The sequence below is a fragment of the Leptodactylus fuscus genome, chromosome 10 (genome assembly GCF_031893055.1).
Source record: "Leptodactylus fuscus isolate aLepFus1 chromosome 10, aLepFus1.hap2, whole genome shotgun sequence".
NCBI lineage: Eukaryota > Metazoa > Chordata > Amphibia > Anura > Leptodactylidae > Leptodactylus > Leptodactylus fuscus.
Genome location: NC_134274.1, coordinates 12,277,017 through 12,290,337, shown reverse-complemented (window position 1 = coordinate 12,290,337; position 13,321 = coordinate 12,277,017). Strand labels below are relative to the sequence as shown.

At 44.2% G+C, this 13,321-nt stretch overlaps 1 protein-coding gene across 1 annotated transcript in view; it reads left to right on the top strand.

Annotated features, from left to right (window-relative positions):
* C10H10orf90 (chromosome 10 C10orf90 homolog) overlaps positions 1-13,321 on the top strand; it is a 71,372-nt gene that overhangs the window by 10,586 nt on the left and 47,465 nt on the right. The window contains exon 2 of the mRNA XM_075288071.1: positions 10,564-10,714. Within this exon, the coding sequence (XP_075144172.1) occupies positions 10,564-10,714 (151 nt within the window). The remainder of the gene's footprint in view (positions 1-10,563; positions 10,715-13,321) is intronic.

Here is a 13,321-nt window from a genome sequence, read left to right as displayed (position 1 = left end):
AAATCCAGCTCCATACAATAGAGTCCTATGTAGACCGCCAGCATTCTTTTTTCTGCTAGCGTTTTTTTTTTTCCGCTAGCGGAAAAAAGAAGCAACATGACCTTTTTTCAGGCGGATTCCGCCTGCAAAAAACAACGGGAGTCAATGGGAGATGGGAATAAAAATCCCGTCGGATTTTGCAGACGGAAAAACCATGAAGCGTCAAAACCTGCCGGACGATGTCTTGTACACGTGTGAACTAGCCTTGAAGCTGCCATTATAGAATCATCATCTCCAACTTGGTTGGTTGTATAGTGAAATATAAAACTCTGTCCTCCTCCTCCTTGACCTCTCCTCTGCCTTTGACACAGTCGACCACTCCCTCTTGTTAGAAATTCTCTCATCCCTTGGTATCTCAGACTTGGCCCTTTCCTGGATCTCCTCATACCTCACCGACCGCACATTCACCGTCTCCCACTCACACACCACCTCCTCACCACGCCCTCTCTATGTAGGTGTCCCCCAAGGCACCGTTCTAGGACCCCTTCTGTTCTCCATCTACACCCTTGGTCTGGGCCAACTCATAGAATCTCATGGTTTTCAATACTATTGCTATGCTGATGACACCCAAATATACATCTCTGGACCAGACATTACCTCCCTGCTGGCCAGAGTTCCAGATTGTTTAGCGGCCATAGCCTCCTTCCTCTCCTCCCGCTTTCTCAAACTCAACATGGAGAAAACGGAGTTCATCCTTTTCTCCCCAGCCCGTATGGCCCCTCCACCTGACCCATCAAAGTTAACAGAACCCCACTTAACCCTGTCCCACGGGCCTGATGCCTTGGGATAACACTGGACCCTGATATATCCTTCAAGTCACACGTTCAACCCCTCATCACTTCCTGCCACCTCCAACTCAAGAACATCCATCGAATCCGCTCCTTCCTCACCCCTGAAACTACTAAGATGCTCATCCAGGCCCTCATAATCTCCCGCTTAGACTACTGCAACACCCTTCTCCATGGACTCCCAGCAAACACTCTCACCCTCCAGTCCACCTTAAACTGTGCTGCTTGCTTAATTCACCTCACCCCCCGATCTTCATCGGCTGCTCCTCTCTGCCAGTCCCTCCACTGGATACCCATAGCCCAGCGAATTGAGTTCAAGCTATTAACATTAACATACAAAGCGATCCACAACCTGTCCCCTCCATATATCTCCAAACTAATCTCTTGCTACCTGCCCACACGTAACCTCAGATCCTCCAATGACCTCCTACTCCGCTCTGCTCTCATCCGTATATGGGAGGTACTAATAAAAAACCTCAATAATGAAGATACTTAACTATTACCTCCAAGTCTCTCACATATCAGTAACTCTTACACAGGGGTTAATGTGAGGGACATTATGAGGTTAATAGCTATTAATAAGAGGCGCATGGAGTTACTGAACTGTCATGCACAGGGCCAGACTTTATGTGGCTTGCTCAAGAGTATCCTGTGCCCAAAACTTACATGTACTGGCAGAAAATAAAATATCATACAATGTCGTATATCGAAATATATTAACCTGAAATACTTCTGTCCCAAAGACACTATGTACAGTTTCTCACAACACCGTATAGCAGCTGAAATACAAATTACATTCAACACAAAAGTCTCATGTGCTCTCAGAATTACAGCAAAAACAAGATACACAGTTACATTTCATATCCCATACCTTATACATAGTACGAAAACCTTACCCGCGCCTGTATTTACCCACTTCTACAATCACAGCAGACGAAGTCGCGGGTACCAGCTAGTGAGTTAATATTGAGACATGCATCCATCCAACCAGGACAAGACTCGGAATCCGGGACTGTCCCACTGAATTGGGGACGGTTGGGAGGTATCCTATTAATATTATAAATGTGAAAGTTTGTGAGTTTGTTGGTTTGTGTGTTTGGATGTTTGCATGTTCGGATGTTTGTTCCTCAATCACGGAAAAACCGCTCGACCGATTCGGCTGAAATTTTCCACAAACATAGTTAATACACCCGATTAAACAATAGGCTACTTTTCATCACAATAGCGCACATACGTTTGTGCCAGGACCCCCACAAAACCCAAACTCACACCACCATCTCTGCAATCTCACACACTTTGGACCATAGCAAGCCACAAAATTCATATTGCCCTCTACAGCCTCATCCCTAACCCCACACAATCTCATATACATATACTTTACCACTTTGCCCCTCACCTTAACGATACTCCAGGAGGCTCTCTTTAACGCTCCGGAGCAGCCATGTTTGCCGACCCCCACTGCTCTGACAATCCGCGACACCCCCCACCCATGTCAATACCCCTAGGCGGTCTAATACATGCAAAAAATTTTTTTTTTTTTTTTAAAAAAGTAAAAAAAAATATATAAAAAAAAAAAAAGGATTAAAAATTCAAATCACCCCCTTTTCCCTAGAACACATATAAAAGTATTTAAAAACCGTGAAACACATACATATTAGGTATCCCCACGTCCAAAATCGCCCGCTCTACAAAGCTATACAAATATTTTTCCTGTTCGGTAAACGCTGTAGCGGGAAAAATGGTCAAAAGTGCCAAACCGCTGTTTTTTCACTGTTTTGATTCTGATAAAAATTTGAATAAAAAGTGATCAAAGCAATAACATTTCCCGAAAATGGTAGAACTACAAAGTACACCCGGTCACGCAAAAAAAGACGCCTTATACATCCCCGTACACACACGTATAAAAAAGTTACGGCTGTCGGAATATGACGACTTTTCAAACAGAAATTTTTAAACACAGTTTTGGATTTTTTTTAAGGGGTCAAAATATAAATAAAACCGTATAAATTTGGTGTCCCTGGAACCGTACCGAAACACAGAATACAGGGGACATGTTATTTTGGTTGCACAGTGAACGCCGTAAAACCAAAGCCCGTAAGAAAGTCGCAGAAATGCATTTTTTTCTTCAAATCCACCCCATTCTGAATTTTTTCCCTGCTTCCCAGTACATTATATAGAATAAATAATGGTGGCATCATGAAGAAAAATTTGTCCCAGGAAAAATTAAAACCTCATATGGCTCTGGGAGTGGAGAAATAAAAAAGTTATGGGGTTTAGAAGGAGGGGAGTCAAAAACACAAATCAAAAAATGCCATCGGCGGGAACTTCAAATACCTCTGTCCCAAAGTCACTATGTAAAGTTTCTCACAACACCGTATATATAGCAGCTCAAATACAAATTACCTTCAACACAAAAGTCTCACGTATTCTCTGAATTACAGCAAAAACAAGATACAAACTTACATTTCATATCCCATACCTTATACACAGTACGAAAACCTTACCCGCGCCTGTGTATACCCACTTCTACAATCACCGCAGACGAAGTCGCGGGTACCAGCTAGTGTATATTATATCTCACTGATGGTTATTATTAGCTTCATCTATTGGTGTCATTGTTGATGTTTCTGGTTTACTACACAATGGGGTAAAGAAGCCTCATTGGATTGAAAACTTCCCTTGTTACAATGAGAATCAGAAACTGTGCAAAAACCCAATGATATGGAGAGACTCTACAAATACAAGGGGAGCTATCTGGGAAGCCAGGCCATACACGTAAGCCTGCAGCAGTGTACAGGGGTGGCAATCACAGCTGGGCCCAATACCTGAGGGTAGTTCTCAGATAAAACCATCCCCTTACTGACCCCTGGCCGTTCACTGCTCTCCTGAAGGATGATCATATTGAGTATGAAGAGCTTAAACGTTCTCCCTATTCAAAGAGGCCCAAATTAAATACATACACCCCCTACCATGTCTGTACCGTACCATCACAGATGGTCCTCCAGTCATATATCATGGACATATACTAAATAAATTTGTCCTGTTCTTAATCCTCTATGGGGGTCTTGATCCTAATGATCAGCTCCCACCTTTTTCTTGTAGACACCAAGTTGGACAGGCTCAGGTTACATTATAGAGGTTCTTTTGGGGGTCAGAGGTTACACAGGGCTTAAAGCATCCTATATGAGGACACTTATGTGTATGTTGTATTGAGGAGTTAGCTTATTGGATAAGTGCTCTGGTTATAGCTTTAGAGCACCTCAGGTTGCAGGTTCAATCCCTGGGCTGTATAGAACATTTTTAAGCCTCTCTTTATCTTTAAAGATGCTGCAACCCTCCCCCTCTGGGTCTTCTGGTGGTCTTAGACTTACTTCTTCATTTGTTCCTCCAGTTCTATATATAGTAGATCCCTTGTTAATGGGGTCCTGGATCCTGGTGATCGTCTCCTCTGCTGCCACCATTTTTTCTTGGGGCAGATGTTGTACCAGTTTCTAACATCATATATGATTAATGAGCTGTGTTTGCTGTGTTTGCCGTGTTTGCTGTGTTTGCCGTGTTTGCCGTGTTTGCCGTGTTTGCCGTGTTTGCCGTGTTTGCTGTGTTGAGTTGATGGCTCAATGGGTATGTGTTCTGGCTGTATCTGAAGAGCTCCTCAGGTTGCAGGTTCAATCCCAAGGGAGTCATGCATGATGTTAAGGATGCTGCACTCTAGAGGGTGGTGTACAGAGTGCACTGTTTTCCTAATTATGTCCTGGAGAATAGATTTGCATGTTTTTTTACCCAGTATCCCTAGCGGAGCAGGAATGACTTGTAAGTCTCTGTACTGCCTATGTAGGCACACACTCTCCCTGATGTGTACGATTATCCCCTGACCCTGGTCTATAGTCTCTCACTCTACCAAATCAGTATCCCTACGCTATGCTGAGGAAGCCCAATAGGCCGAAACAGCGCTGTCCATAGCTGGGAATCTGTTCCTTTTGGAATAGAAATACTAATTTGGCAATTAAATCCACATCCTGATTAATTAAACTTTTTAACTGAGTCATGCATGATGTTAAGGATGCTTCTCTCTAGAGGGCAGTGTACAGAGTGCACTGTTCTCCTAATTACATCCTGGAAAATAGATTTGCATATTTTTTTACCCAGAATCCCTAGTGGAGCAGGAATAATTTGTAAGTCTCCATACTGCCTATGTAGGCACACACTCTCCCTGATGTGTACGGTTATCCCCTGACCCTGGTCTATAGTCTCTCACTCTGCCAAATCAGTATCCCTACACTATGCTGAGGAAGCCAATAGGCCGAAACAGCACTGTCCATAGCTGGGAATCTGTTCCTTTTGGAATAGAAATGCTAATTTGGCAATTAAATCCGCATAATGGTTAATTAGACTTTTTAATTGAGTCATGCATGATATTAAGGATGCTGCCCTCTAGAGGGCAGTGTACAGAGTGCACTGTTCTCCTAATTACATCCTGGAGAATGGATTTGCATATTTTTTTTTACCCAGAATCCCTAGTGGAGCAGGAATGACTTGTAGGTCTCTGTACTGCCTATGTAGGCACACACTCTCCCTGATGTGTACGATTATCCCCTGACCCTGGTCTATAGTCTCTCACTCTGCTAAATCAGTATCCCTATGCTATGCTGAGGAAGCCTAATAGACCGAAACAGCATTGTCCATAGCTGGGAATCTGTTCCTTTTAGAATAGAAATACTAATTTGAAAATTAAATCCGCATAATGATTAATTAGACTTTTTAACTGAGTCATGCATGATGTTAAGGATGCTGCCCTCTAGAGGGCAGTGTACAGAGTGCACTGTTCTCCTAATTACATCCTGGAGAATAGATTTGCATATTTTTTACCCAGAAACCCTAGCGGAGCAGGAATGACTTGTAAGTCTCTGTACTGCCTATGTAGGCACACACTCTCCCTGATGTGTACGATTATCCCCTGACCCTGGTCTATAGTCTCTCACTCTGCTAAATCAGTATCCCTATGCTATGCTGAGGAAGCCCAATAGGCCGAAACAGCATTGTCCATAGCTGGGAATCTGTTCCTTTTGGAATAGAAATACTAGTTTGGCAATTAAATCCGCATAATGGTTAATTAGACTTTTTAATTGAGTCATGCATGATATTAAGGATGCTGCCCTCTAGAGGGCGGTGTACAGAGTGCACTGTTCTCCTAATTACATCCTGGAGAATAGATTTGCATATTTTTTACCCAGAATCCCTAGCGGAGCAGGAATGACTTGTAAGTCTCTGTACTGCCTATGTAGGCACACACTCTCCCTGATGTGTACGATTATCGCCTGACCCTGGTCTATAGGCTCTCACTCTGCTAAATCAGTATCCCTATGCTATGCTGAGGAAGCCCAATAGGCCGAAACAGCATTGTCCATAGCTGGGAATCTGTTCCTTTTGGAATAGAAATACTAATTTGGCAATTAAATCCGCATAATGGTTAATTAGACTTTTTAATTGAGTCATGCATGATATTAAGGATGCTGCCCTCTAGAGGGCGGTGTACAGAGTGCACTGTTCTCCTAATTACATCCTGGAGAATAGATTTGCATATTTTTTACCCAGAATCCCTAGCGGAGCAGGAATGACTTGTAAGTCTCTGTACTGCCTATGTAGGCACACACTCTCCCTGATGTGTACGATTATCGCCTGACCCTGGTCTATAGGCTCTCACTCTGCCAAATCAGTATCATTATGCTATGCTGAGGAAGCCAATAGGCCAAAACAGCACTGTCCATAGCTGGGAATCTGTTCCTTTTGGAATAGAAATGCTAATTTGGCAATTAAATCCGCATAATGGTTAATTAGACTTTTTAATTGAGTCATGCATGATATTAAGGATGCTGCTCTCTAGAGGGCAGTGTACAGAGTGCACTGTTCTCCTATTTACATCCTGGAGAATAGATTTGCATATTTTTTACCCAGAATTCCTAGCGGAGCAGGAATGACTTGTAGGTCTCTGTACTGCCTATGTAGGCACACACTCTCCCTGATGTGTACGATTATCCCCTGACCCTGGTCTATAGTCTCTCACTCTGCTAAATCAGTATCCCTATGCTATGCTGAGGAAGCCCAATAGGCCGAAACAGCATTGTCCATAGCTGGGAATCTGTTCCTTTTGGAATAGAAATACTAATTTGGCAATTAAATCCACATACTGATTAATTAGACTTTTTAACTGAGTTGCGCATGATGTTAAGGATGCTGCCCTCTAGAGGGAAGTGTACAGAGTGCACTGTTCTCCTAATTACATCCTGGAGAATAGATTTGTATATTTTTTACCCAGAATCCCTAGCAGAGCAGGAATGACTTGTAAGTCTCTGTACTGCCTATGTAGGCACACACTCTCCCTGATGTGTACGATTATCCCCTGACCCTGGTCTATAGGCTCTCACTCTGCCAAATCAGTATCCTTACGCTATGCTGAGGAAGCCTGATAGGCCGCAATAGCACTGTCCATAGCTGGGAATCTGTTCCTTTTGGAATAGAAATACTAATTTGGCATGGGGGGGGGGGGTGTCTTGATCTCAGTGTTGTTCTCCTCCTTCCTCTGCTCTCTCCTTCATGTATCCACCATTGTGAAGGTTATTCTTAGGTCAGAGATCCCACAGGGTTTATGCTGTGGGTTTATGACATCATGTTCCCAGGACACTTGTGCTTTTGGCTTATTGAGGAGATGGCTCACTGGATAAGTGCTCTGGTTGTAGGTTTGATCCCTGGGCTGTACAGAACATTCTAGAACTTTTTTTCTCTAAAGGCGCTGCACCCCTCCCCACTGGGTCCTCAGGATCCACAGTAGATCCCTCGTTATTCCTCTATGGGATCCTGGTGATCGTCTTCTCTGCTGCCACCACTTTTTCTTGGGGCAGACAATGTACCAGTTTCTAACATCATATAGAAGGACTGACCTATATATGTTGTTCAGAGGTGATGGCTCAATGGGTATATCCTCTGGCTCTATTTGAAGAGCTCCTCAGGTTGCAGGTTCAATCCCAAGGCTGTTGGCTTCAGGTTCAATGGCAAATGAAGACACCCAGTTGGTCTTTGACTGGTCCCTGCATGTTCAAACCGTGTGCATAGGATGCTGGACAGGTCTGTAGTGGTATTGAAGAATGTTGGAAATTGCAATTAAATCAGGGGAGGGCTTTATGCATTTATGGAAAGTGCCAAAATTTGGCATCTCTAAATTCAGCAACAACCTCCTGCTGGTCCACTGGGCTGTTCCTCCTCCTATGCTGTCTCTTCTGGCGTCCCCCTTCTTGCAGCAACACTCACCTTCTTCTCCATCCGTCTGCTGCTCTGGGACTTGAACCGGGATCTGTCTGTAGCTGTTCTGTCATCCCCATCATTACTCACTGGCACCTTTAACTTTGGCTCCACATTGGCACATGAAAGTTATAGATTCTTATGTGTATTATAATATGCAAAATGACAGTCTGAGAAGGCAGACATTGTACCAGTTTCTAACATTATATATGATGAACGAGCTGTGTATGTTGTGTTGAGGTGATGGCTCAATGGATATATGCTCTGGCTGTATCTGAAGAGTTCCTCAGGTTGCAGGTTCAATCCCAAGGGTGTTGGCTCCAGGTTTAATGGTAAATGAAGGCTCCAGGTTGGCCTTGGACAGGTCTCTGCATGGTCAAGCTGTGTGCAGAGGATGCTGGACAGGTCTGAGAAGGTATTGAAGAAAGATGGAAAGTGCAGTTTAAAACAGGGGGTGAAGCCCCTGAAAAATTTGCTAATTGTCTAAATCTGATGTCTCTCTATTTGGCAAGACCCCCTGCTGTTCTACTGGGCTGATCCACCTCCTTAGGGGTCTCTTCTGGGATCCTCCTTCTTGTGGTGATGCTCATCTTCTTCTCCATCTGCTGCACTGGGACTTGAACCGGGATCCAATTGTAGCTGCTCTGTCATCACTGACACCATCATCACCGGCACCTTTAGCTTCAGCTCCACCTCGGCACAGGAAAGCTGTAGGATCTCATGTGTATTATAACATGCAAAATGACCGTCTGACTTAGTCTGAGAAGGCTGATAAAAGAAAGCTGATACCAGATAGTATTAGATGATATTCCGTCTCCTGCAGTCAGCCTGGCCTGTAGGAGTGTTAAAGAGAGCAATAGATTGTATTCACCCGGAGATATTCAGGTTTCCTACATAGATCACAGTTCAGAGTTTCCTTCCACTATATGGGTCACCCAACAACTTTTCACCCTCCGTTAACAGTAATAGATCAGCCATCAGCTCCTCAGTGGACAACAAATAACAGCAGGTCAGTAATATTATAAGTAGTGATGACTTTTACTCTTTAGTTCCCAACCTGCTGCCCCGGGGATCAAACCAATCTGTCTGTAGCTGCTCCATCACAGGTACCAGCACCTTTACCTTCTGCTCCACCTCAGCACATGAAAGCTTCCCCTGCTATCTTTATTATAACATACAGAAGAGAGTTCGGAGGATTGATAATATAAGAGAGACAACTTTAATCTTCAAGTCCCTGACCTGCTGCCCCAGGAATAGAACCAGCATCTGTCTGTAGCTGCTCCATCACAGGTACCAGCACCTTTACCTTCTGCTCCACCTCAGCATGGCGCTGGCTATCTTTATTATAACATACAGAAGGGGGTTCAGAGCGTTGATATTATAATAAAGACAACTTTAATCTTCAGTCCCCAACCTGCTGACCCAGGGATAGAACCAGGATCTGTCTGTAGCTGCCCCATCACCTGCCGCAGAGCCTTTACCTGCTACTCCACCTCCATATGTGAAACGCTATCCCGATATCAGTAATATAACATACAATAGGATTACAGAAGGTTCTTTGCACCCCCAACTAACCAGAGCAGGTCAGCGTTACAGTGTACCAGGAAGGCCTGAGGTCTCATCTACAAGATTACTACAGTCCGAAAATGTCTGACAGAAGGAATTAATAGAAATTCCTCTCCTGACATAACAGATAGTAATAGATTGTATTCACCAGGAGATATTCTGTATTTGTCACAGTTTAGACCTTCCTTCCGGATTATTAGTTCCACACTATATGGGTCACCCAAAACTCTTCACCCTTCGTTACCAGTAATAGATCAGACATCAGCGGACAACAATTACAAGCAGGTCATTAATCTTATAATAGTGATGACTTTCACTCTCTAGTTCCCAACCTGCTGCCCCAGGGATTGAACCAGGATCCGTCTGTAACTGTCTTTTCCGGGATCCTCCGTTTTGTGGCAACGCTCATCTTCTCCATCCGTCTGCTGCTCTGGGACTTGAACCAAGAATCTGTCTTGTAGCTGCTCCGCCATCACTGACACCACCAGCACCTTTACCTTCCGCTCCACCTTGGCACATGAAAGTTGCAGGATCTCATGTGTATTATAACATACAAAGTGACCGTCTGACTTAGTCTGAGAAGGCTGATAAAAGAAAACAATAGATTATTCCCCTTCCTACATAGTTGGGGCTCGGGGTTATTCTGTCTGCCTCCCTCGGCCTGACATGGCCGATAACAGAGAGCAATAGATTGTATTCACCCGGAGATATTCAGGTTTCCTACATAGATCACAGTTCCAACTTTCCTTCCGGATTATTAGTTATGGGTCACCTAAAACTCTTCCCCCTCCGTTACCAGTAATAGATCAGCTACTCAGCGGACAACAAATACCAGCAGCTCAGTAATATTATAATAGTTATAACTTTTACTCTCTAGTTCCTAACCTGATGCCCCAGGGATCAAACAGGCATCCACCTGTAGCTGCTCCACCACCTGCCCTAGAGCCTTTACCTTCTGCTCCACCTCAGCACATGAAAGATTACCGTTATCTGTATTATAACATACAAAAGGAGTTCAGCCTTAGCAGGTAAGCGTTACAGTGTACCAGGAGGGTCTCAGGTCGGGAGATGTGTAGTAAGTGACATTACACGTCATCTACAAGATTCCTCCTCTTCTCAGCCTGAACTGATTTATATAAGGAAGTAATAGATTATATTCCCCCTCCTACAGTCAGCCTCCCCTTGTAATGGCTGATAACAGAGAGCAATAGATTGTATTCACTCAGAGATATTATGTATTTCAGATTTCTGACATTTATCACAGTTTGGACTTTCCTTCCGGATTATTAGATACACACTATAGGAGGTCTGTGGTGGTATTGAAGAAAGTTGTAAAGTTGGTCTCTGGCATTTCAGTTAAAGGGATTCTACCACTAAAACACATTTTTTTCTAGTTACCACGTCGGAATAGCCTTTAAAAAGGCTATTCGTCTCTTACCTGTGGAAGTGCTCTCCGCCGCGCCGTTCGTTCAAAATACCGGTTTGTACCGGTATGCTAATGAGTTCGCTCGCAGCGATGGGGGCGTCCCCATCGCAGGAGCAGCGTCTTGGTCCCAGCCATAGTGCGGGCACCGCAATTTCGCGCATGCGCAGTACGTTCGGCAATCTTCACCGAACAGAGCGTACTGCGCAGGCGTCCGACAGACGCTGAAGAAGTAAGGGGAGGACACCGAAGACCAGAGAGGCGGCGCTGCGGTCAGTTTTCGAGCTGCAATGGGGACGCCCCCATCGCTGCTCCTGCAATGGGGACGCCCCCATCGCTGCGAGAGAACTCATTAGCATACCGGTACAAACCGGTATTTTGAACGAACGGCGCGGCGGAGAGCACTTCCACAGGTAGGAGACGAATAGCCTTTTTAAAGGCTATTCCGACGTGGTAACTAGAAAAAAATGTGTTTTAGTGGTAGAATCCCTTTAAGTGTCAAAATCTGGTGTCTCTATATTCAGCAAGAATACAGGGGTCTGTTCTGGGATCCTCCTTCTTGCAGTGACACTCATCTTCTTCTTCAACCATCTGCTGTTCTGGGACTTGAACTGGGATCCGTCTGTAGCTGCTCCGTCATCACCACCACCTTTACCTTCGGCTCCACCTCAGCACATGAAAGCTGTAGGATCTCATGTGTATTATAGCATGCAAAATGACCGTCTGAGAGGGCTGATAAAAGAAAACAATAGATTATTCCCCTTCCTACATGGTTGGGGCTCAGGTTATTCTGTCTGCCTCCCTCAGCCTGACGTGGCTGATAACAGGGAGGAATAGATTGTATTCACCCGGAGATATTAGGTGTTTCAGGTTTTCACATAGATCACAGTTCCGACTTTCCTTCCACTATATGGGTCACCCAAAACTCTTCATCCTCCGTTACCAGTAATAGATCAGCCATCAGCGGACAACAAATACCAGCAGGTAATTAATCTAATTGTTAAATATCTTGTATTTGCCGGTGAGACTTGTGTCCACTGTTAAATATCCGTACCTGGCCTTGAAATTGTTAGATAGACTTGTGTCACGTGTTGTAGGCCTTATCCACGATAGGAAGAAGTCAGCTTGTTATAAATCAGTGTAGAGGTTTATTAATATCTTGAAGGAAAACACAGGAACAGGGAAAATGTCCAAATAACACAAATATCAGTCAATTGTCAATAGCTTACATCTTCAGAGAAGTTAAATCATCTGGATATCTTGTAGTTACAGCTTGGTTCATGCTTGTCATCTGGTTGGTGGACTTGGGCTGGTTACGACATCCATGGATGTCCATCTGCCTGGACCACCCACCCTGGTGTTCCCAAAGACAGACCTCCTGGTCTTCCCCTGGTCTTCCCAAAGACAGACCCAGACATGTGTATTTCTTACTCATTTATATTCATGAGAGTGGGTGTTACCTTCCATCTTGTAGCTATGTAAGGAGATTTCTAAAATGGTCTACTCTAACCGCACCCATGTCCCCAGAATATAAGACTATGATGTCAGTAGAGTGTTAACCCCATGTCTGCTAGAGAATATTGTAAATATATAATATTTAACACTAATAATAGTGATGACTTTCACTCTCTAGTTCCCAACCTGCTGCCCTGGGGATGGAACCAGGATCCATCTGTATCTGCTCCACCTCAGCACATGAACACGTACCCTGTTATCTGTGTTATAACATACAAAACCAGGTGGGTGTTAGAGTGCACCAGGAAGGCCTAAGGCCTCATCTACGCGACTCTTAAAAGGAAATAGATGATATTCTGCTTCTGATATGGCTGATAAATAGTAATAGATTGTAGCCACCTGTCCTACAGTCGGGCTCTCCCTAACCTGAAATGGCTGATAACAGATAGTAATAGATTGTATTCACCCGGAGATATTTGTCACAGTTCAGACTTTCCTTCCACTATATGGGTCACCCAAAAACTGTTCACCCTCCGTTACCAGTAATAGATCAGGCATCACCTCCTCAGCGGACAACAAATACCAGCAGGTCATTAATATTATAACAGGGAGGACTTTTATCTTCAGTCCCTAACCTACTGCTCTGGGGATTGATCCAGGATCCATCTGTAGCTGCTCCATCACCTGTCCCAGACACTCTACACTGTACCAAAACGGCTGATAACAGATTGACAGTAATGGATTGTATTCACCTGTC